The 24,682-nt window shown below is 47.0% G+C and overlaps 1 protein-coding gene across 2 annotated transcripts in view; it reads right to left on the bottom strand.

Annotated features, from left to right (window-relative positions):
• GALNT17 (polypeptide N-acetylgalactosaminyltransferase 17) overlaps positions 1 to 24,682 on the bottom strand; it is a 215,337-nt gene that overhangs the window by 107,959 nt on the left and 82,696 nt on the right. The window contains exons 4-5 of one of the 2 annotated variants that reach the window (XM_075771688.1): positions 19,051 to 19,225; positions 16,264 to 16,461 (exon numbers count right to left, since the gene is read on the bottom strand). In XM_075771688.1, coding sequence (XP_075627803.1) covers positions 16,264 to 16,461; positions 19,051 to 19,225 — 373 coding nt within the window. Of the gene's footprint in view, positions 1 to 16,263; positions 16,462 to 19,050; positions 19,226 to 24,682 lie in introns of those variants that run through there. The other variant, XM_075771689.1, reaches the window with a different exon arrangement.

Raw genomic sequence — 24,682 nt, 5'->3', positions numbered from 1 at the left:
TTTCTGGGGCACCAAACCTGGGCTTCCAACATTAAACCCCTTTTTCTTTCATCTCTGCAGCCTGCCTTTAATAAATCACTTTCCGTTAAAATAAACTGCTCCAGTGCAGTGTTCACTCATGCATAGGAAATTAAACTGTGTTATAAAACTAATTTATGCGCCGTGTTGGCCACAGCGCCTGCGGAATATGCCTCCCTGGACACAGACTCTGGGAGCATTTGGACACGTTTGATCTGAGGTTTGCTAAACAGCGTTAGAAACAGCTGAGAAGTTTTTAACTTTTTTTTTTTTTCCCCACATGAAAAACTTCATCGAAATGGACATATACACAAGGCTGGGGCAGGGCAGGGGAGGTACCACTAAATATTCCACCCCTGAAGAATCTCACATCATTCTCATTTTTTTAATAGTGAGGGTGCAAATTGGCCCAATTTCTTTTCATTAGGACTTGTTATATTGTTCTTGCTTTCTCTGAAAAATTTCACAGGAGAAAAAGAATTCCCAACAAGCTTTAATTTTAATTGATTCATATTCAATCGAATGAGGTCATGCATGTTTAATTATCATCATCTTTATTACAGATGGAAAATCAACTTCCTCTGATGTTGCTATGCTAATTATCATCTCATTTGTTTAGCAATGGCATCTACACAACTGATCGAGATTACGGCAAACAAACAGCAAAAAGACCTGCACAGAAGCCATTACAAACAGTGGCCAGGACTCAGCCCAGCCTTTTGCCATGTATCCCATTTACACCATTTAAACATTCCCAGTTTAGCTCTCCGAGTTAAAAACATGCTCGAGTATTTGGCCACATTGCACTTCAGTAAAAGAAAGCGGAAAAACGGGAAGCAAATATCACTGCATTCATTTAACCGATGGGAATGGAGGTGCAGTGTAATTAAAGATCAGCCTCTGACAGGGACAAAATGTTTCTGAGATGCGAGGCTGCTAGAAACACCGGCTCAGGTCTCCTGGGTTAGACTGATTGTGAGGAATAAAACATACTCTGGACAGATTTTTATAAATCCCCTACAGCACCGGTAAATCATCGGGCACCTATATACTTTTGCCAATTTGTCCCTTAGGACCGTTAAGTGCCAAGTTCCCTGTTAGCAGTGGTAAGTTTTCCTCCTAATGATGTTGTCATTCACCACCTGTAAAAAGCGAGCCAGGGGACAGATCTGAGAGTAAACAAGATCAACCAAAAAACTGCCGATAGACCAAAACCGCTTCCTTTTCTTCCGCTGCTTTACAGAGAAGATAGGTAGACTTGATGTTAATCTCTGCTCCGAGCAAGCGTAATTCTTTTGCATCCAAATAAATTGTGGCATCTAGGAGTACAGTTATAGCACATTAGTGCAATGATGCGCGTGACCCAAAATAAGAACATGAGGACCAGGAGACTGCTCTTCAAAGCAGCTGGGTGTACATATCTTTGAAATGGTTATTAAGTTCATTTAAGTACCAAATTAAGCAAAGAGTGGGAGGAAAGACTGATGAAACTATAATCTGATCTCCTGATCCAAGTTTAACCTTGGCTTGGCAGCCCTGTCTGGTTTTATACTTATTTTTAATTTAGTAATGCTCTGATGATTTATTTCTATATTAAAGTCTATTTTACAAAAGCACAAAAAGAAACTACTGTATAAAAAGAAAATGCTCCCTCGCAGTTAAAAATGAACCCATTTTACTAGGCATGCAGGAATTTCTTGACTAAGCTAGCCATAAATCAGCAAGAGGAGGACCGCGCACTGGAAAAAAAGCAGTCATACTACATTGTCTTTCGGCAAGGCTATTCCTCGCTAAAATGGAAAATGTGCCTCTGCTGTACAGCCCGGATAACTAATAGGTCTGCAACGCTCCAGGCCTCCCCAGAAATCTCGACCGTAAGTCTTTTACCGCATGCAGCATTCAGAGCCCCTTCCGCTCACGGCTTTACTGTCCCGGATGCAAAGGGGCCATCAGCCTGGTGCCACAGTCCAGTAAAACTATTAATCCTTTATTACACCTGTCTTCATGAATTCCCAAGTGATTTTCCTCGGCAATAACTGCAAGTCCCCATCCCAAAACCAGCTGGAACAATCCACGGTGGCTAGCAGCAAGCCAGCCATCTGCTTCCCCCATCTCCTAATTTCTGTTCCAAAAGTAATCGGAATCTCTCCTCTCCTTCCACTTTCCATTTTATTTTTAGAGCATCCTTCAGTCAGAGCTCAGTTCCCCATCAGTAAGTAACACTGCATATTCTGTGCTTCTCTCTCCTTGCAACCACATTTTCTTCCAGCAGAAATATTATAGCAGAAACATTACATTTGTTGACCAGCGGACAGAGCGCTTTACGACGCGAAGAAAACAAAACATCATGGAGACTAGACAGACCTTCCACTCAGAGGAAGGTGAAATACCTTCATCAAACCTTGTCACCTAAAAGAAAAACAGATTATCTTTTTTGCTGTCTGAAAAAAGTCATGACCAAGCTCACGACTGCCCACAGACAAGTGCAGATGCCTACAGACAAAGAGAACAGACAAACCCCAGCGCTCACGCAGTTTATTTCTTCTCTGTATTTTCAGCCTGCTTCTGAGATGATACCAACACAGCTGTCTACCGCAGCAAAAGGCTGAGCCTCAACACTGGGTTGATACCACATTGGTCGGTCAGCGTTCACGTCCCTTTCCTTCACCAAAAACAGGAGGAAATGCAGCGAGACATCCCAAAGTCATTGTGAAAGTCGCAGCTATACTGAGAAGAGAGAAGAATATTCCGGGGAACTGCTCTCAGCCACCTCATCCTCCACCTTAAACCAAATTAACTCCCGCTTTTCAAGCTGATATAATTAACACTATCATGGTAGCACTCGCTCTTACGACCAACCATTTGATCCCTCTATGAAATGCAAACACACGCAGGTAAGAGCAGTTTTTAACGCATCCATTTTGCTGCACGAATTACTCTGAACAGCTTCGTGTCCAAATCTGTCTTATTGTCTCTCCCCGTGCACAGAGCCCACCGAGCACCAGGGAACTTCCAAATTCCCTCTAAACTTAGAGAAAAATATAACAAGCTGCATCCCCAAACCCTTTCTTAGTGCTAGCCTTTGCTTCTGCCTCTGCTTCGGCCGCAAACCTTCTCGCCACTGCCCGTGGTTGAACTCCAGTCCCGCGCAGGACTGCCACCAGGCTCCGAGCCCCCGGCGGCATCTGAGCCTGTGGTTCTCCAACTCTTCTGTTTTTCTATCTGCGTAAAGTTCATACCGCGAGGATTTCACAATACTGCTTCTTGGCACTCTGCCTTAGCAGGCTACCCACACCTAAAGAAAGATTTCTGTCATTGTAATAGGAAAAATAAAACCCAACCAAAACTCCTTTCCCCTAAAAAAAGAAGCCAGAAACATGAAATCACATGGTCATTCAATCCCACGTGGATGCTGCATTTATGGAGAATCTCTGCCGAGCTCTGGGAAACCTGTCAGATGCTCTTTTCTCCCAGGGCTGGACTTGACAAGAACATTGACGCTAAACAGGGAGCAAGAGAAGGCAATTATAAGGTGCACATTTGTGAAAATGATTGATGGCTTTTCTAATTGCAAAGAAAAATCGAGCGGTGGTGGTGGTGCAGCGATGGTAACTGAACGGACTGTTGCCTTTGCAGACATCAATCTAATGCTTAGCAGAGGAAAGAGCTCTTTCAGAACACCTCCACGCAGTGACCTGGGGAAGGATTTACAAAGACAAGCAAACCTGAGCCTCCCTCTCTCCGGGGAGTGACGAACCTCTCCGGAGGCTCATCCGGATGCAGGACACCCACCGTGGAGGAGCCCACCCCTCTGCCTGACCTGTGTGACAGCCAGGACACCCACCTTCTCCCAGCGCCGAAACCTCCTCCTCAGCCCAGTTCTCCCATTCGGGCAACTACAAAAATTTGAGATCTTTTGGCACCACACAAAGCTACTGACAGCTGTTCACTTAAATATTTCATGGAGGTTTTTGGGGGGATTTTTTGTGGTTTTTTTTTTTTTTTCCCCCAAAACTATTTTTTTCCTGAAAGGAAACCACAGAGAGAGACAGAAATGAGAAAGAAGGAGAAGGACACGCTACGCTGGCATCGAGCCGCGTTGTTATGCTATCAGGAGTGCTACAGGCTGCTCTGGGTTAATAGAGATGCCATGCCAGACTATTACTGCTGCCTCCACGCTTGCAAATTTAAAGGCAGGACTAACGAAGGGAGGGGATGGGCTGTGGGACAGGGGACGAGCTGCCCCCCCCAGGGCAGACAAGCCTGGTGCAGAGCCCAGCCTCCAGCCCTCCTTGCAGACAGCCGATTTCTTGCTTCAATGCGGCATGCTTGGGCCAGTTCCCCCCAAAAAGAGGTGAGCTTGCCCAGGCATTAATCAGAGCAAAACGAGCGCTAGTCAGATCAAGCTAAGAACAACCCCAACCTGACTGCTCATTAGCAAGTACCTGCTCATCTCCTAAGGAGCGGAGCAGCTACAAGGCAACCGGGATCTGAGAAAGGTGTTCATTAAACACCACGGTGCCCAGCACGGAGAAACCAGCCTTCCTCAGCCGTCGTGTCGAGGGAGAGACTCAGCCAGAGAGCTCATCAGAGCAAATTCTGCTCCCAGCCTCCCGTTTCTCTGAAACAGCCTTTTGCTCTCCCCGGATCCTCTTGGAACTCTAAGTACAACAGGTTTATGATTTGGGGAATCCAAAAATCTTAACAACTCCTCCCCACCCCACCCTGCCTCCGCACGGGATTCAAATACATGAGCCAAAGCTGCAGGACTCGTAGCAGCGGAAGCAGGAGCAGCGATGACCCAGCACCTCACCCAGCGCTTTAGGATCAGCACAGCTGATCTTCCTCCATAAAGCTTCTACAAATGCCGTTGTGCAGCAGGGCTTAGCAAGCCAGCAGCGCTTCTGCAGGTAGGCAGCACAAAGCCAGACACGGCAGTCACTACACACCATCATTTAGAGGCGCTGATGAGAGCTGCATTCTGGAACCTCAAAAACCAGCGACTAAACCACGTTTGAATGTTTTCATTTACATATGAATGAAAAAATTCACCGGCAACAATAGTGTCTGCCAGTCCTCAAGCTGTTCTTTGAAGAAGCCCCATGCTCCTGAAGACCAGGAGATGGTGGGTACATCCGTGTGTACGGGGGTGGGGGATCACCACCCTGGAGTACCGTGTCTCCAGAACCCAACAGCCAGCCTCTTGTCAAAGCCTGAAACACTCTCCTTAATCCCAACCTGTGATGCTCAGTTTGAAGTTTGAGCTTCTCTGATGTGTCACTTCCCGTGACAAATGATGGGGCCATGGGGACTGTGTTCTGGAGACAAGCTATCTCTTTCAAAGCAGTGATTCTTCCATCCGTAGGATGCGTGTGCACGGCCCACTGCGGAGAACAGTGGTGCCTGCTTGAGACCAAATCTGCACCTAACGAATAGTGCTCTCGCAGCTACTGCTTGATCCAGGCACAAACTGACTGTAAAACAAATCCTGCCAGGAAAGTCCCGCCCTCAGAGGGAGCGGAGTTTGACTGGAGAGAGCTGGCAGCCAGGACACCCATCACGCATGCCGGGCCATCTGCAGTCACTGCTCTGCTGCCACCACATCAGACCCTACCCACAGCCACGCTCTGCCACCTTGTCCACTCCGCTCACTCTCGAGGTGACTTTTACCTTATCGGATGTCCTTCCACAGGACCGAAGTCCTCAAGATTCCATGACATTCACTTCTGGAGCTGCTGGTCCACACCAGCCCACTAGCCTGGACCCACTCCAAGGCAGCGGCCAGGGGCCTGCTGCCCCGCAGAAGGAGGTATGTGGTCTTGATCCTACCCCATTGCAAAGCAAAAAGCCACCACACAGCCTAACTGGCAACGTTCCCTCCAACTTCCCAGAGAAGCTCTAAGAAATCAAATTGAAATGCCAGAATTTTAAAATATGCCAAGAGCTAAATTTTCAGAAAAGCACACATGGACAGGCTCAGCAGTGACCTGAACAAGTGACAGCAGCAGAACCTTCAGGAACTTGTAAAGTGGCCCTTCCCCAGCTTCTGCCACTTGCAGATTTCCAAACCTGCGTGTTTGCCCTGGAAACCTCAGATGAAGAGAGACTCCACCAGCACGGAGATTGGGCACTTGCAACTGCCACAGATGGCCAAAGCGAGCACGCTGAGACACGACCGCAGCCTTCTGCTCCAGCCCGCTGAGCCCGGGTTTAATGGCCAACCCCCCCAGATAGGTTTTGCCCATGAAACGCACGGTGTGCAAGCCTGCTGCTCACACCCATGTGTACATGCTCTACAAGCACCGGGAAAGCATTTAGAGATTTAACCTGGAGAAGGTTTCACTTAGACTATCCAACACGGAGCAACAAGTCAGTGCTCCGGGCAGGGACAGAGCGGGATGGTTTAGAAAATTATCCTGTGCTCCCAAGCAGAAGCAGCTGGGAGCTCCCAATGCATCAAACACTTACTGCTTCAATCCATGGGTATGATAGTAAGGATCTATTTTTCCTTTAATTTAAACTATGCCTATTCATGCGCCTATTATGACTGAAAAGGACAGTGAATTAAAGTGCACATGAAAGAAAATCATAGCCCTCAGCACTTGCTCTCAAACACTCTTTTAAGTCTGTTTGATGAAGGGCTGCTATGTTTTGTCACCGAGCGCAATCGGCTCGATTATCACTTCTTTGTTTTGAATGCCCACCTTGGAAGTCATTAAATACTCGCTTCTTAATGAGAATAGATTGGGTTTGGCCAATAAATCACTTAAGTGCCATCTGCCAAAGAAAAAAAGAAATTCAAAGCACCAAATTCCCCCAACTCCTTTTTGCATATTTTCCCCTAGGTTTCAGATTTAGAGAGAAAAGATGTTTGTATAATCCATCAACGGCAGCTTTCTCCTAGGGGAAGTGTGAACAGACCACAGAAAAGGCTCCGTTTGGCTTTGACTTGCAAAACCACTTCACGGGCTACTTTGAAACAATTCAGTCAGCGGGATATGAGCTCTGTATATTGGTGTTGCCCCAGATTGTTTTGTTTTTATTCATAAGATTATTTCAGTGAAAACAGGCTGACTGAAGCTTAATTTTACAAGCAATTGTTAAATAATTCAATACCCATCTTTTCTGTCTCTTTAATGCCTCTGAAAAATCAAAACCCTTCACAAATTAAAGGCCAAATCCTGTTTACTCTTCCCTTTTCTAAAGCAACTTTGACATCAATAAAGGCTGTTTTTGTGACTTGGGCTCAGATGAAAAGTTCTGTCAGTGCGACTATTTTTTTTTTTTTTTTTTTTTAAAATCAGGAGCATGCTTCCCCCCAACACTTTTTAATCAAAATACTTCTCTTATGCAAAGCTTTAAAAATACAAAGACAAATGCTTCCAGTATGGCCAGCTTGCTTTCTTTATAGAAATGGACTACATTAACATTTTATACCAATAAACTACGACTCCTTTCAGGAAGGAGGATTTGCTCCCTTCCCTGCACCCTCTGTTCACCTCCCGCAGGCTACTTGTCCCTCGCCCAGTTTTAAAGGCTCTTCAGGAAGAAGTCTTGCTGACTTTGGTGCTTGAAGACAGACTTGAAGTTTTACTTGCAATTATGCCTCCAGTTTGGCAAAGAGCAGTGGTTTCGATGAAAACGAGCCCCTACTTGAGGTTGTGAAGGGCTCCTGGCTGCAAAGGGGGTCAAATCTGCACCCAGCTGGCCTGAAGGCTCAGGGCTCAAGGGATGGGTCTCCTCCGTCCCAGGAGAAACAGCCTTCTCTGGGGGAGCTTAATATTGCACCCAAATCCCACTCCGTGCTCCAGAGTGGTCTAGCTAAAAAGTGCACAAGTGCTGCCTTTTCAAGGTGACTTGGCCAAACCAGCCCATTCAGGTCCCTCTGTTGTGTCCATACCATGACACACTGGCGTCTATGATGATAACGCTGGCCACGAGGCTCAGAAGCTGCAGAAATACTGATCCTTCGCTCCAGCAGCTTTTCTCTAGTTTACGAGAAAAATCACATGGCATGTCCACTCCCAGACCCTGGAGTCTGGTGGGAACCTTGCCCTGTTTCGCTGAGGTTTGGATCAACCCCAGCTTCTGGATGCGGCCAAAATTCGCAATCCCAAGGACAGTCTTACATAAATCCAAAGATCTGAAACAAGACGCGGCACTAACGTACGTGGAGATAGCTGGTCATCGCATGGGCTGCTGCTAAACCAGCTACATATGCTTAAATCTCAGGTACACCCTCAGTGGAGGCTTTATAGTCTTTCAGGCAGCGACATAAATCTGTTCATCTTGTAAAACCTGACGCTATTACAAATTATTAGACGCACTTCTTTTATGCTTTGCACTAAATTTTGTAACATTAAAAAATGACCTGACGAAGAATTCATAATAAAAAGGCATGACGCAGGCAATCTGAGCTGCGAGCCGTCCAAAGCTCACGGCAGGTTTCTTACACCACAGGGAATCTCTGTGAAGTTTAAGATCTTAAAATTAGCACACCAGTGAGTGAAAGGCACTTTGTACAGTGAGTTGGGGTTCACTTCTCCCCAGTACCTTTAAAATAAAAATCAGGGAAGTCAATTCAATTTTTTTTTTTTTTCCCTCTGTGGTCTCATGGCTGAAAGGAAAACCCAAACTGAGAAAACTGAAAAGGTTCTCGTCACAGTACTTTGTAAACTGGCAAAGCACTTGATGGTTGTAAATTAATCTGAAGAATGGATGACAACGTTTACGGAAGTCATGATTCTGACCCAAATATTCCCTCTCCCAGAATCTGAGCCCAAACAAGACTGCCCCAAATTAAACAATCATGAAAAAAATCCCTCCGTTTCTTCATCTGTTAGCTTATTTTCAAGTCTTCAGAGACCTCTGTTCTGACCTGTGCCAGCCAGGAGTGACCAGACCTTACATTTAAGAGCCACATACTTGGAAGCAACGAGTGTCCAGCAACGCTAAGGATGGCTGGGGTTTGATTTATTCAGATGTTTACATGAGAAGATGCTTGTAGAAGGTCTCCTTCCAGAAGCACTAACCAAACCTTGCCTGTGGATAAATGTCCATGTTGTTCTCATGCTGGACCAAGGTCCGGTCCAACGTACTTCTAAGCCACGGGGATTTTTGCTATAAACCTGGCAGTAGAACATTGACCCCCTGGACATGCAACTGCAGTGAGTGTAGGGCTTGGAGGGGAATCAGACTTCAAAGAACAGAAAAAGTGTTTGGACAGTCACCACAGAGCTTTATTTTCTTCGAGCTGCTTACGAAAAGGGGCTTTAGAGACTGAGACGGATCGCCAGTATCATTATTTTATCTTTGTGTTTGATTAAAATTTTATAGGAAGCCATTAAAGAACTCCGTAAAGGGTCTGCAGCTGTTGTGACATTCACACACATCCGATCCCTCTAAGCAAACACCTGCACACAAGTATCGTCTCAGATGTACCAGGTGAGGCTTCCAAACACACGTTATCATTTTCACCTCACGGCCGGCTCCTATGGAAATCAGCTTTCCCCTTGACTTCCAAAGCAGCTACACTAGAAGAGCGAGAACATCTTACAACTGTCTTCATATAGAAAGGGGCATTTTCCTGCAGTTCGTAGATGCTAGTTAAAGTCAGGAAGCACTGATTTTAAAAATATTAAGCATTTTGTATGAACAGTTTTCTAGGAAGTTTGGGATTTTTCAAAACAAACCAAAAGAAACCAAGGAAATAATCCTTAAAATTCTGCCCTGTCCTCACATGTCACCTATGGTTAACAGTCTGCAACATCTCTGAGTTGCTGGATGCCTTCTGATAAACTGTACTCAAATGTTGGTGAAAATATTTATAATAGTTTAAGCAAGTCTGTCTAAACCTATTTATTGAGGTTTTGATGTGCTGCTGTAACATGCTTATCCCTGCAAAGGTGTGGATGCACTGCAGGAACATGCTTGTCCCTGCAAAGGTGTGGACGCACTGCAGGAACAACTTGTCCCAGGCATGGAGATCTACTTGCATCATTCTGCGTGGCTGTAGAGGTTATTCCTGAGAACTAGGTTACTCCAATGGCTGTTTCAAGGTTTGTGCATATCCTCAGTGGACAAAAATTTTGGGGTCTGACAGTTGCCTGGAGGAAGTCTCAGTGGTTAGACTACAACAGGAAAGAACACACCATTTATTAAGAAGACATCAAGGTTTTGTGCTTTTGAAAGCCATCATGGGATGATGACTGCTGGAAGTACCAAGGAAAAACAATAGCTAGTGGTTTCTAGAATTTTTATATATATATACACATGTACACACACACACACAAATATCAATATATATAAATATATATAATAATAATATCACCACAAATCCCTATGGTCGTACTGCAAGTGAAATGCACAGCAACCAAAGCGGGAGACCTCAACACCATTTGCAGTCTATGACTGAGAGAACAGTTTATATTAAACACCGCAAGCATTTTGTTAAGTAGTAGAATTGGATATCTTCTCTCCACTCACATGTTGTGTTCAATAACCTAAAACCTCTCGTTTTTTTCCATCTCAACCTCTGCATCATTTACACAATGGGGATGTGCGTTTGCTCTTTCATAAGTACGTTGCAAGAGCAAATCCATTAGCATTTGTGAGGCTGAGATAACAGGTAATTGGGTGGGTTAATTCAAATTATTTTCATCTTTAATAAACCCCAAACCTAACAGCCTTTCTATTCTTTTACAATCCATAACTCTCAAAACTGATTTCCTCCTCACAGTGATCTTAATACTAATTAAATGAGCTTTTGTCTTCCAACACCAGTAAAGATTAAGTACCACATAAAACAGCTGCGGAAAGGCTCCATCCAAAGTGCAATTTAACCTGCTAGCTGGTTCCCAGCTGGCACCCTGTGCATCCCAGGCTTGGAAAGAGGCTTCTTTCTCATCTATGGAGTCACCCAAGGACTTCTCCTCCAGCCCTGAGACATGACCGGGCGTTGCTAACTACTGGAGCTATTCCGCAGTGCTTTTGTCTCTTGAACTCAACTGATCTGCCCAGCCCAGTGTGGAAAACACAAAGAGAAAGTCAGGAAATGCATTATATTCTAAATAATCTATCGTTTGGGACTAGTGAGGTCACAGTGCTGTCGATGGACTCGCCAACCGAGCAGCAAAGATTCAAGTTTCTTTTCTATCTGGTGGGTTATAGGAACTACTGCCAGCAGAAAAGCGCAACGACCCCAATTTCCACGCTCAGGTAAGTGTCCCTCATCCTCAAGGCTGCTTAATACGCACTATCTACTTGCTTGGCTTCTTGAAGAGACACAGATGCAAGAGTGCATTTAATTGTTTTCCTGAATCAGACCCCTGGAGCCATCAATATCTCACATATGTAATTATAAATCACGAGTCTTGCAACTGAAACGCAATCAGCACATCCAGCCATAAATCTTCCAGATATCAGCAATTCCTCCAAAGCTGCTTTTTGACAAAACCTGATGCAGCATGAACTAACTAAGTCAGGCAGAAGAAACCGCTGGCATTGAGGTTTGCAGTCCACCAGAGCTGCTGCAACAACAGGCTCTGGACCCCAGGAAGCCCAAAAGCCCTCACGCTCTGCCAGGTGGGAAATGAACCGTTCCTGGAGATCAGGAGAATGCAGATCTCACCCTGGGTCAATCTGCAATTTCAGAGCATTTCCAAAGGCCTTTTTTGGACTTCCTATAGCAAGTTTGCTGACGACACCAAGCTGTGTGGTGGGTCAACACGCTGGACGGAAGGGATGCCATCCAGAGGGACCTGGACAGGCTGGAGAGGTGGGCCCATGCAAACTGCATGGAGTTCAACAAGGCCAAGTGCAAGGTCCTGCACATGGGTCGGCACAATCCCAAGCATGACTATACGCTGGGCAAGGAATGGATTGAAAGCAGCCCTGAGGAGAAGGACTTTGGGGTGTTGGGGGACAAGAAGCCCAGCATGAGCCAGCAGTGTGCGCTTGCAACCCAGAAAGCCAACGGTGTCCTGGGCTGCATCCCCAACAGCATGACCAGCAGGTCGAGGGAGGGGATTCTCCCCCTCTACTCTGCTCTTGTGAGACCCCACCTGCAGTACTGCATCCAGCTCTGGGGTCCCCAGCACAAGGAGGACATGGAGTTGTTGGAGCGAGTCCAGAGGAGGCCATGGAGATGATCGGAGGGCTGGAGCACCTCTGCTATGGAGACAGGCTGAGAGAGTTGGGGTTGTTCAGCCTGGAGAAGAGAAGGCTCCGGGGAGACCTGAGAGCCCCTTCCAGTCCCTGAAGGGGCTACAGGAAAGCTGGAGAGGGACTGGTGACAAGGGCAGGGAGTGACAGGACAAGGGGAATGGCCTGAAGCTGAAGGAGGGGAGATGAAGATGAGATGTGAGGAAGAAATTCTTCCCTGTGAGGGTGGTGAGGCCCTAGCACAGGCTGCCCAGAGAAGCTGTGGCTGCCCCTGGCTCCCTGGCAGTGTTCAAGGCCAGGTTGGATGGGGCTTTGGGCAACCTGGGCTAGTGGAGGGTGTCCCTGCCCATGGCAGGGGGGTTGGAACAAGATGGGCTTTGAGGTCGCTTCCAACCCAAACCATTGTATGATTCTATGATATGGAACGCATCAGTTTTCTTCCATTTTTGGTCGACGCAGAAGTTTTCTGGTCTCTTGGTAAACTCTGATCAATGTCTATCATTAATAACCTCAATATGTTATTAATGAACGGGATAAATCCTGGCTACATCTCCTAGAGCAAAGTGTGTCCAGATATGTATGCAGCCATGTATTCATTAATACACACACATTAGCACTATTTGGACTAGGAAATCAAAACATCTCTGCAAGAGCTCGCGCTGATGAAGATCAGGATCTATATGATGACCGTTTCAAATGTCATTTACTCTCTGCCTCTTCTGTGAGTACTAATTTAGACATGACACATTATGCTGTAATCACAATTTTATCTTCTGGGCAGAGGTAGTGAGAGGAAGTCTGTAAGCCTGGCAAGGAAAGTCTAGCTGTGAAATGCACGCACAACTGAGTGCGAAGATGAAAGGCATCTTTGTGTATCAGGATTTTAAATGTTAATGGAAAAAAAATACAAAAGAAGATGTATTACAGAATACAGGTATTATACCAGCATCCCTCCTAGGCACTAAGAGAGACTATTTCTTGTACGGAAATTATTGGATAAAGCAGGAGCCTGGAGCCAGTTTGAGACTGGGCCATATTTTAGATGGGTTTCATGCCATCAGCTCTCTTTGCCTGGATAATTATATCTTGTGAATTATCCATGAGAGAAAATTGCCTCCAAACGTATTCACACAGCTGTCTGTCTCCAGTCTCCGCTGCCGAGAATTTGGTAGGGGCTGACACACCGCGGCTCAGCAGCACGCTGGAGCACCCCTCACGGGCAGGGGAACTTCTCTTGGGGCTGCCATCATCCCCATGCGTCAAGAGAGTAAAACCAAAAAAAAAAGGAATAAACTGCCTTACTTCACTCCCACTCTTTTGTCCTAAAAATTCTCTAAAAAACTAATGTACCTCTGTATACTATAATTTCAGAATTTCCTCTAATTCCATGCATAATTACATGGAGCACTGCACTGGTATCCCTTTCATGCAAATATTTCCATAAAGTGCAGAGTTTTCATAGCATTATATGACAAAAAAATAACCATAGTCATTTATTTCAGGTCTGTATGTGGTTATGCAACATAATGCAATGAGACAGTATTTTTCATTAGCTTTTTGTTGTGGACACTACCCATTTATCTTTCTCATAATCCTTACCCCAGTGCATGTTAACAATGTTATTTTAGTAAGTTGTTTAATAATTTAGCATCGCTGGGAGGCTACTGAGTTTGTTAGAGAAGCCCTTTCCCAGAGCGTGCTCCAGAGGCAGTGCCCTTCCACCCTGGCTCCCTTTAGCCCCCGCGCCCCGATTCCCACACGCCGTGGCCTCAAGCAGCAGCATCCGCATTACAGATGCCTTTAACAACGTCAAAGCAGACGATCACAATGTGCATCTTTGCTGCTGCCAGCCGCGTGTCTCCATAAGCCTTCTCCGATCTCTAATTCATCGGTGGGTCAGCTCAGCAGCGCTCAAGAGCTGAGCAAGCAGAGCTTGGGATCACAAGGCTGCAGATGCCGTGGGGCTCAGGGCATCGCCTGCTCCCGGGTTGTATCCGAAAACGGAGCAGAAAGTTGCAGGAACCCCAGAGCGGACTGATAAACCTGCCAACTCCACCTAAGCAGTAACTGTTTGCACTCTGCTTAAACGTAGAAATACGATGCTCAATATCCTGCCCACATTTTAGCAATATCTTTTTTTTTAAAGGCAAAACAAGGACCAGAACAACCTAACATGCCATTCTGCCCAACAGAAGACAGCTCTCATGGCAAACCCTTCATTTCTGTGGCAGCAGATCAGAAATACACGAACACCAAAGCTGCACTGACTCAAAGCTCAGCAGTACCGGCTGGCTCTCAGCACTAAGCCAAGGAAAAAAAGCCTGTTGGTAGATCTGGAGATGCACGGAAGTGTCCAACACCCGTGTGACCCCTTTTACACTCCTGGCCTTGGCGGCCGCCTCTATAAACTGATTCATGTCTGGGGAGCCTGGGGCAAAGCTACATCCTAAAAACCTGACGTCCTCCTTGCATTAGGCACTGACCTCCCCGCTCCGCTCCTCACAGCCATCCAGCCCTTCGGCTGCCCATAGGTCTCTTCCTCCTCCTCCTCACTCACTCTTCCCTGCCTCTTTCCCTTCTCAGCTCCCCTGCCATCAAACACCAGCTTCCACAAAGAAGCCTGTCCCTCCCCATCTCTCTGCCACAGCTTAACCGCTCTCCTAAGCACACTGAAACTGAACTTAAAACCAAAATTCTCGTAGGGCAATATAACAGAAGGCCATGCCACATATTGGAATGCCCCATTTGGGTGGGTCCAGTGTCCTCAGTGCACCCTGCCTGCTGGTGTTTGAACCGGAGCAAGCTCCCGGGCTCACGTCGCAGCCACAGGGGACATCCCATACGCCCAAACCTGGCTGTTTCTCCCAACTACAGCAGTTCAGTCAAATAAAAGAGGCTGCTCTTCCCAGCAAAACTTTCTTGACTTTCACACCCACGGGCTGAGAGGCTTGTCCCAACAGAGAGGGTCCCCTTTTATCATCCTCCAGAGGCACCGGAGTCACGCGCCCGTAGGGACTGCAGCACCCAGTGCTCACGCCTCACTTGCAAAGGCTTTTGAATTCCTCAGCTTCACCTTCTGTACACCCCAGCCATTCAGCCCCTCCTTTAACCAGTCCAGCAGCTTGCGCTGGGTTAAAATAACCGTTTATTCCTCAAAGACTTGATTGCTGTCCAGAATAAACTGTCAATTCCTCCACTGATGGCTGAATATGCTGTCTGGAGCAAGGGAGCCCACAGGAATAAAAAGGTCTCTGTAAATGGGAATAGACCTAATTTCAGTTTCCAGGGACTGTATCATTGACCGAAGCACAGATACTTTGGTTCAGGATTCAGATCAGGCATGGATTTGCACATATGCATTTGTTATACGCCCGAGGACAAGCCTTCTCCATATTAACCCACTTAGGAGCAACATATCCTATTCACCTGGGCAGAAAACCACTCCTGGTCATAGCAGCACTTCTGATATTCAGGGGCCGTCAAGGGAAAATCATCGACCTCCACATACAGAGCAGCACAGTCTCCCTCCCACACCGAGCTATTCCCTCCTCTCCTGCTTTGGTTTTGTCCGAAGGGGCTTGTCCCACACCTTAAGTCTGGAGGGGCTGGGGGCAACATTTCAGAGCTAAAGTGTTAGAACAACCTAAGATACATTTTTACAGTTTGCCCTTAGAGGAGACGTACTTTTTATTCAAGAAAAAACAGCCTTGTATTTCATGAATTCATGCTCAGTTCATTACACAGGAATAATCACCTCATTCCTTATGATTTGCAAAAACTTAATGCTGTAATTAAGGTAAAATTACTTTGTTATATATGCAGTTAAATGTAAGACTCTGCAAATCTACACAGTTCCTATACTTCCTCAGTGTTTCTGTGTATTGTTACCAAATAAACCCCCTTTCCAAATCCCTTCACGCTAGCAAAACCCTTCCTGGCTTGCGTACAGCCTCTCTGAGCTGGCTCGTGTTAGGATATTTTACATCCACCCCACCGAGCTGGCTTCCTCGCCTTCTCTTTCTGCATTTTGTCTCACTGCACCTCGCTGACGGACAGCGAGCGGCCCCGGGCTCTGCGACATACCTGATGGGCAGCGAGGGGTCTCCGGCATCCCACCAGTCCTTGGGGGGGCTGATGTACATGCACCACAGCTCCCAGCTGTACCCGTGGGCAGAGTTCTCGTAACGCTGCACCTCGAAGTTGTCCTGCTTGATGTTGTCTATCGAGGGAAGAATGACCCTTCTCCGATTTTCCTGAATTCGTGAAAGTACCGGCTCAGCCCTGAGCGGTAAAAAAGAAAAAAGCGCAGCAAAAGATGGTTAATTTCTCCCATAATTTGCAGATGGACACTGTAGCTTTCGTAAAGCTTGTGCACTTAAATGAGGGTAAGAAAACAGACGTTCTTGTCACCATTCGGTAAACCAAAGGGAAGAACGTGGACTCCTCTCTGCTCCCATTCACACGTGGCGTCGTGTCTTCAGACAGACACAGCAAAACCCTGTCTGAGGAGCCCGGCGACGTCACGAGGCTCCTCGCAGGGTCAGCAAGTGCCCCCAGATTGCGATGCACAGGCCTCTGCCTCACCCTTCCACTCGCCCGTGCTTTTATCAGCACACAAACCGCAAAGAGGCAAAGCGTTCGCGCTGCCAAGTTTAAAAGGTTATTTCTGAAAGGCTTGCCAAGCTTTGTCAGCCACAAGGGAGATGCTACACGACGCTTCAGCGCTTCCACTTGATGGGATTTCCCACCCGGACATGTTCCTGGCGTGGAGCTGCCATCGGAATGCAGGGGCCAGCCACTGCGCACAGAGCTCAGGTCCTGCGGCCCTGCAGGTTTGGGGAGTTTTAGGGCTCTCCTGCACAACTGACTACACAAATTCATGGACCAGCTGGAGCTATCAGCACAAGGAAAGGACTATTTCCACAAACTAAGGTGTTAAGCTGTGGGAATGAATTAAAGCCTCTGAAACTGGACCTTATACTTTCCCACAGAGCTAGCACACCATGCTTCTTTAAAAAGCATTATTAAATAATAATTTTGTACGCTGAACTTTCTAATTTTCAAAATTTCCATGTTTTTAACATGAGCTTTCCTGACCTCTTTACTAAGGTAACAATGAAATCAGACAATCCATTAACTAGGCGCCAGTTTTGCCACACGGGCCGACTGTACAACCAGGAGCTGCTCAGCTGTCTCCACCTGGAGACTCCTTCCATACAAGAACTAAGGACCACCCAAAGAAACAGGCTCAAGATGGACAACAAGGAGTTAGCTCTTTCCACAGCAGGCAGTTAAGCTGTGGAGCACCTTGCCCAAGAACGTGTGTGCTAGCCCTACCCATGCATGCCTTCCCAGGCTTCCAGCTACGGTTAGTGGCACAACAGGAGGCTGGACAGGCCCTGGGTTTGCTGTGACACGGCCGCTCTCAAGTGCTTCTGTTCCGCCTGGACAGTTATCCTGTGCAAAGCCCTGACGTGCACCTGCAGGGTAACTGCACAGACGTTCCCGTGCTGTCATGCACAGGTGGACATCCTGCATGAAAACACGATCCACAGGCTGGGAAGCCTGGCTCAAACACTACCCTTCGGTAAAGCAAGGCCATGAAGGACGTGTTTTGTTTAAACCATGCTTTAACTAGTCCGGACTTCCCCCAAATCCAAAAAAAACATGGCCCTGGGCAGAACAGGGTAAATTGGTGAAAGCAGGACTATCTGAAGGGTGTTTTTTAACTTGGAACACAGTTTGAGGAATCATATATGGACTCTGTAGCTACAAAATTCAGCTCTGGGACATTCAGGGGGTGTGCACAGCCTCGCCTCTGCAGCCCAAGAGCCACTGATCGGCCTGGGCTCAGCCTACCAACACAAGGAGTAACTTGCACTCTTGGTGCCTTCAGTGACAGCAGCGGGTACGTAACACCAGGGTGAGTCAAGCCCATGCTGCAGAAAAGCTCACTCTCTACCCCTAGAAATGATATTTCAAGAGCTCAGTAAATGGGAGCTTCCTCTGTTTTATATCTGTATTGATATACATCAATAAAATCAGGTGTGAGGACTTAATGACCCGAAGAGAGGAATGTTTATTTGGGAATACAGGTATCAACATAAGAAACAGCTCCTAAACACACCCTTCAGCTGCATTGTCGTTACAAAGAATTCAGTAACCGCGCAGAACTCTGTTTGCAGCTGCTAAAGCATTTTTCTGGTGGATGTTACTCTGTTCAAATTAGACGCAAGTTAGTTTCTTCTACCTCCGCTTTTCTAAACATGGACCATTTACTTTTTACACCTGGTTAGAGGAAAAAAAAAAACTGTATTGCTCTCAGGCTCTTCTCATGATCTAGACACAAGTTTAAGCCACTTGAACTCAAATGTTTTGAATCTCTCTGAAAAAATCCTTATGAAACACCTTCCGCTGCTTCTGCACCTCTGCACTTATTCCTAGCTGCAGAAGAAACAAATCAATAGAAAGCACCTAAGCCTTTCCCAGTGGGATCCAGCTGCGCAGGCCAAGGAAGCAGGAAACACTTTCTCTTTCAATCTCTTGCTGCCTGGGCTTTTTTTAACCTTACAGAAATTGCTTGGGGCTAAGGGAACGGGAAATCAACCTGAAAAATATAAACAGGGGGCGGGGGGGGGTGCGCAAGCATAAAAGGAGGGCATAGAAAATGATTACAGAAATCAAGGGCACGGACAGATTTCCCGTGTATCCTCCCATCACATCTCATCAGTGGCCGTTCAATACAGAAGGAAGACAGGATTGATAAACCAGTGGACTTGTTTGCAAATGCATCCTTGCAAAACGATGCCCCTTGTTTAACACATCACACACACACACACTCTGACCGAGACCTTGAGGTTGAGCACCTACCAGCCAGCGGTGAACTCCACGTGAGCATCAAAAAATCCAGTGATCTGGCCAGTGGCAGCTTTCCAGCCTTCAATACGAGCGCGGATCAGGCCTTCCCTCTTCTGGTTGCGCACCACTTTCACGAGCCCCCGGTATCGTTTATTGACGTATTCTTCTAACGGCGCCTTCAGTTCCTCTAGAGAAGAAGTGCCAGAAAAGCCATTGAAAAGGTGCAACAGTTTTCACCTAAAATAAACCCACTTCCTCGATGGATACGAGCATAACTTACTGGAGCCACACATCTCTCAACACCACTGGGAGGGATGTAATTATTTAGGGTCAATCAATATGGATTTGCTAAAGACCACCTGATGGTGGACTGACTGCAACACTTAGAAAAGAAATTCAAGGTTGACAAACACATTGCTGTTGGACAACTAAGGAGCCCATCTTTAGAGGCAAAGGGCAGCAAGAGGCCAGCCAGATACCCAGCCTTGCAATACCTGGGTATCACCTCGCTGAAAGACAAGAACAGAAAGTAGTCACCTGTGGATACCAAACACCAGCGCTCTGCGTTTCTGATGGAGATTTTAACCGAATGGATTGCCAGAAATGCTGCAAAATCCATCTGAAGTAACTTAAACTGCATCAAACTGCGTATGAGCTTCACTGTCCTTTTTATTCAGCCTCACTACTAGAGCCTTGGAATTTGCTGTATGTTTTCCAAGCTTTACCACTAGAAAAGTTGAAATTCCCCCTGCTTTTATGATAGGATGAAAGAGATTTTTGGCTTCATTCAGAAGATGCTCATACCATGTATCTTTTATTCATTGGAAACCGCAGATCATTTAATTATGTTGTCTAAGCATGTGTATGTGCTGCGACTGAGAACATAATGGATCTGTCAGTCTGCAGTCATTACCGGCATTAAACTTTCTGATAGTTGCAAGTATTGAGTATAAAAGACACACAGGACTTTGAACGTGGAAACACGGGTAAGGTTACAAGAAGGGGTAAGTACTAGTATGTTTTTTCAGCAATTTGGAAAAGTGCTAGTGCTCCGCCAGAAACCTGAGTCCTTTTACTTCCTGGTGCACCAGTTAAGTGCACAAAGATCTACTGATGAGATGTGCTCCATAAAAGCTAAACAATACCATGTGTACCAACATGGACTCTTACCACGACGAAAGCAGTTCCTGAGAAGGTCTTTTATCCCTATGAGGCTCCAGGAGAGCAGAAAATTAAGATATGGTCTGTGACCCCAAAAAGGTCACCATTGATATAATCCACAGGGGAAAATACTTGAGACCTACAATGAGTACACATGGGTTCCTATGTGAAGGAATTACGGCGATGGAGAGCAAAAGAGTAAATACCAAGTCCCATCTGCTGGGCTCAGCCCAAGAAATCATCAAAGGAAAAGGGATTATCTGTTCCCTTCCCTTCCACGCCTTCTTCCAAGCACATAAAATGTGCTTTCTTGAGGCTGCCTTTCTGGGATGGTTCCCCTCACATATCAATTTCCCAAAAGTCTCATTTCTCTTTTATGCTGAAGTGGGAATAAAAAGAATAAAGCAAATGAGCCCCTTCCTCAATTCAAAGCATCTGCATCACATACATACATAACTCAGCAACTTCCATTTCATGCTGAGCCACTCGGAGAAAAACCAATATTTTATGGAGACAACAACTCTGCAGAATGGTTTTAAGGAGACAGAGACACAGATTTTTTGACAGATGAAACCCCACAAGCATAGCATCGGCATCTCACATGGTTTGTCAGAAGGTAAGTCATTAATGCTGCAGAGCACAGCATCACAGGTTAGACTGAACAATTTAAACAACTTTCAAATTGGAGTTTTAATCTCAGTTGAAGGAAAACAGGAAAAATCTTCATGGGAATTGTTCGAGCAGCTCAAAGGAGAGGACAGCTGTAGGGAAACAGGGAGGAATCGTAACGTCATGTCTCAAACGCAGTGAGGGGTGAAGCCCCAGAGATTCCCACGCCCGCTGTGCTGTGTCACACACGGCTTGGCAGAAACTCCCCAAGGAGCCACAGCCACGTCCTCCTGCTTTCTGAAAGGATGCTGGGTGCCAACAGGTGAAGAACCGATCTGCAGAGAGCACAAAGGCCAGTACGGCACACCCGTGCGCCTGCGAGATGGCACGAGGTGACCACGGAGAGCCGGTGGAGAAGATGCTCATGATTAGCGTCATTCTAACCCAGCACCACATTCATAAGCAGAGGCCAGAGTGCCCCTCTCCTGCCCATGGCGCGTGCTACGAGCATCCCTAATGGGCTGCTACTCTTGAGACAAAAGCATTAACCTGACATGGGAAACATGGTTCCAGACCCCCTCTCTGCCAAAGGCTCCCTGTACAACTTGCGCAGAGTTCCAGGCTTTGCTCCCTGCCTTCCCTCCCAGGCTGGCTCAGCCCACAGCACGCACCTTTTGGGCGAGAATTCACTTTTCTTACGTGCCTGTGCAAGCCCTAACAAAGAGCATGGCTGCACATCTGTGCTGGCCTTTGCCAGTCTCTCGCCCTTCTGAGCTGGTTTGCAGCTCTGCAGGAGGAGGGGATGGTGCACAGCGGCTGCTGAGCGCTATTTGGTATGATGAGCCACACACTTGGCACTCAGCTGGGCGTCCAGCCAGCCGGCACAGCGATGGGGTGGGCTTTGCATTTCATTTCTCAGCACATCCAGAAGTGCAGGTGTGAAAAATCCAGTATTAGGTAACAAAAATGAACTGCCAGTCTTCAGGATTGCTCTGCAAAACTCCCGTTCAAGTATCAAGCGAGCTTTGGCCCAGGTCTCCCCTTGCCAACGAGCAGGACTGACGTGGCCACGTCGAAAAGCATCAGTGGAAACCCCAGCACCGGCACAGCCGTGCTGTCAGAGCTCCCCTGGTCCTGCAGATGCTGATCCTGCGGGACCAGACGTGCTCAGCTCCCTCCACGTGAACTCCGGCGGGCTGGAAATCATAACTCAGTCACAAATCTAATCTTAATCCAAGTCATTTGAAGTCATTCCTAATTTTACCCTGCGTTTTCCTTCACTCAGCAGTGGCTTCATTGAGTGCCATTAGCGTAACAAGAAAACAACTGGCGGTGGCTCTGACGTGTGCTGTCAGAACGCTTGGCTCCAGGCTGAGCATGCAGAGAGCTGTTGCATTAAGGTCGGTAGCAGCAAAGCTTTTCGTCTGTCATATTAACTTAAGAAATGTTTCATCCCCAACTGTTGTACCTTTGCAGCACGTCCCAGAGCTGTAATAGGAGGGTTGGGAGGTCTGAAGTGGTACGCCAGCAATTAAATGACTTGCACTAATGGACAATAGCAGATACTCTCGCTTAAGGGAGTCAGCTTTCACGCAAACTGGCGACCTGGCCTTTGGATCTGCTATTTTCAGGACTTCATGCAAACTACAGCAGGGGAGAAAGCATCTCGCAGCTCAGATAAGTTGCTGCCATTCTCCTCCCCTCTGCCTTGCACAGGGCCATAGCAGTGCTTTCGCCCCTTCAGCTCATTGCTGAAAATGAGAACATCCACCAGACACTGAGCCGATGATAATTTTAGCATGATTACCAGCCCAGTGTTCATAAACTGAAACTCTGGATGCAAAGTAATGGCAAAGTCAGGAGCCAAGACGGGAGCAGAGCAGCGGCCCCCCAGCTCACCTTCATCCTCCCTAACGAAAGGAGCACTCATTTGGGCCACGCACTCGTGAGGTACCTGAGTGGGTGGATCTACACCACCAGGGACCGGACCCAAACTAAGCACCGCCAAGGAACCTAGGGACTCCTTTCTCTCCTGTACCCCATGGCACTCTTTCCCCCCACTCACGCATCCTTTGAGGAAGCCCACCGGACCATCCTTCAGAGCACACTCACGTCATTCCAAGTCACGTTTAGTAAGGATGCAATCAGTATTTGCATGCAGAGGTATTTGTGAAGGTTTGATCTCTGCCATTGCACGAGCTGCCTCCAGGGAAGATCTGCAGAGGGAAACCCTACTGAAAGTGCCAGCGGGTTCCATTTCAGTCCTGCCTTTTGTTCTCCACCGTCCGTATTGATCTTCACTGAAGGGCATGTCCAAGGAACTAGAATCCAATAGACCCGCTGCTCTATTAAAAAACCCATCTGCCAGCTGCAATGACTTATGTTATCTATTGCAAAGTATTTTGTCACCTACATGAGCTTTCTGGGAAATAGGCCTGCCAGAGAAATTGAACCACCTGACGCCACTAAAAGTAACCGTGTCACGGACATCGGCCCAGAAGCAACTGCAGGAACACCCACTGCTCAGTGGTCCACATCACAAATCCTGCCCAAACCTCCCCAAATCCTGCTGAAGTCCCCAGAACTAAATGTGGGAACTGTCTGGTGCCGCACAAAGCAAGGAGCAAAGACCAAGGGCACCAGAGGAGCTCAAGGAACTACCAACAGCAGAAAATCTCTCGTACGACCATGCCAAGGTGGCCCTCGGGAGCGGACCGCACCTCCTCTACACCCCTAAAGAAAACATAGTTGTGTTTGCCAGGCTGAGCTGGGTGGGAAAAGTCTACAGAGCCCAAGGCTGTTATCAGAAACGCTGAAAGCTGGAGGACCCAGGAGTCGGGGCTGGGACTGCTCCAGTGCCACGGGGGACACCAGCACTCCCTTGTCCCACGTTCTCGCCTCCCTGAAGCACCAAAGCCATCGCGGGCTGGATTTCTGCAGAATGGGCTTACAAAAGACACTCCTTCAACAGGCGACAAATGACTATGAGAATTTTTGCAGCGAGACTCAGAACCAGGTGAGTCCTGAAGCTTTTAATGTTTGCTTGCAAATATTGAAGAGGAAACTGTGAAAAGGGGAGCAGGTGCATGGATCAGTTCTCAGCCAGGATTACAGGCAAAGCTGGTCCCAGAAGGTGCGTTTGGCTGCAAGTCTCAGGTTCATTTGGTTCACCAAAAGCCAAACACAGACAACCCGAGGTTTGCTGCTCTCCTCCACGCCCTGGCAGGGCCTGAAAGCCTCGGACCTGAACACCAGTGGGACAGCACCAGGTCAGCGACAATTGAGCAACCTGTCTTTAGCTTGAGCAACTGGATTAATGAGGTGCTTGGGTTGGACCAGCACCTAGAACAAGCTGTGATACGACTCAGCTTCTTGCAACTCTGCTAAAACCCTCCTCTAAACACAAACACGCGAAACGCAAGCGAGCCAGCTCCCGGGAGAGCGTGCATGAACCGCTGTTGTTGCTGTTGAAATGAGCTGCAAAACAAGACAGCGATATATCAAGTCACAGCTAATACGTTACACCGAGGTAAATTACAACCCATAGCATGTCTCCCTGAGCGTAGCCAGCTCCTTTAAGCAGTTTTTTATCCAAAGGTTTTCTTTTATACTGAGAGGTTTGCTTTTCAAAGAGATATTATCCCAGATTAAAAACACTAAAAGACAGACAGCAAAAAAAAGCAGGTGATGATTAAGCAACAGAGTCAGACAAAGTGTGCAGCTGCGAGATAACGAACATCTCAGGGGCACATAGCTGCATCCCTCCAACAACCCAGGAATCATGTTATCACTCAGAAACACAACCTGCGCACCGGCTTTGTAATTACACCCCTGCAACAAACACAAACAAAAGCAGCCTCCAAAAAAGTCTTTA

This window comes from Balearica regulorum, chromosome 19 (genome assembly GCF_011004875.1).
Source record: "Balearica regulorum gibbericeps isolate bBalReg1 chromosome 19, bBalReg1.pri, whole genome shotgun sequence".
Classification (NCBI taxonomy): Eukaryota; Metazoa; Chordata; class Aves; order Gruiformes; family Gruidae; genus Balearica; species Balearica regulorum.
Note: the sequence above shows the minus strand (reverse complement) of the source record. Positions and strands in the feature narration are given on the sequence as shown.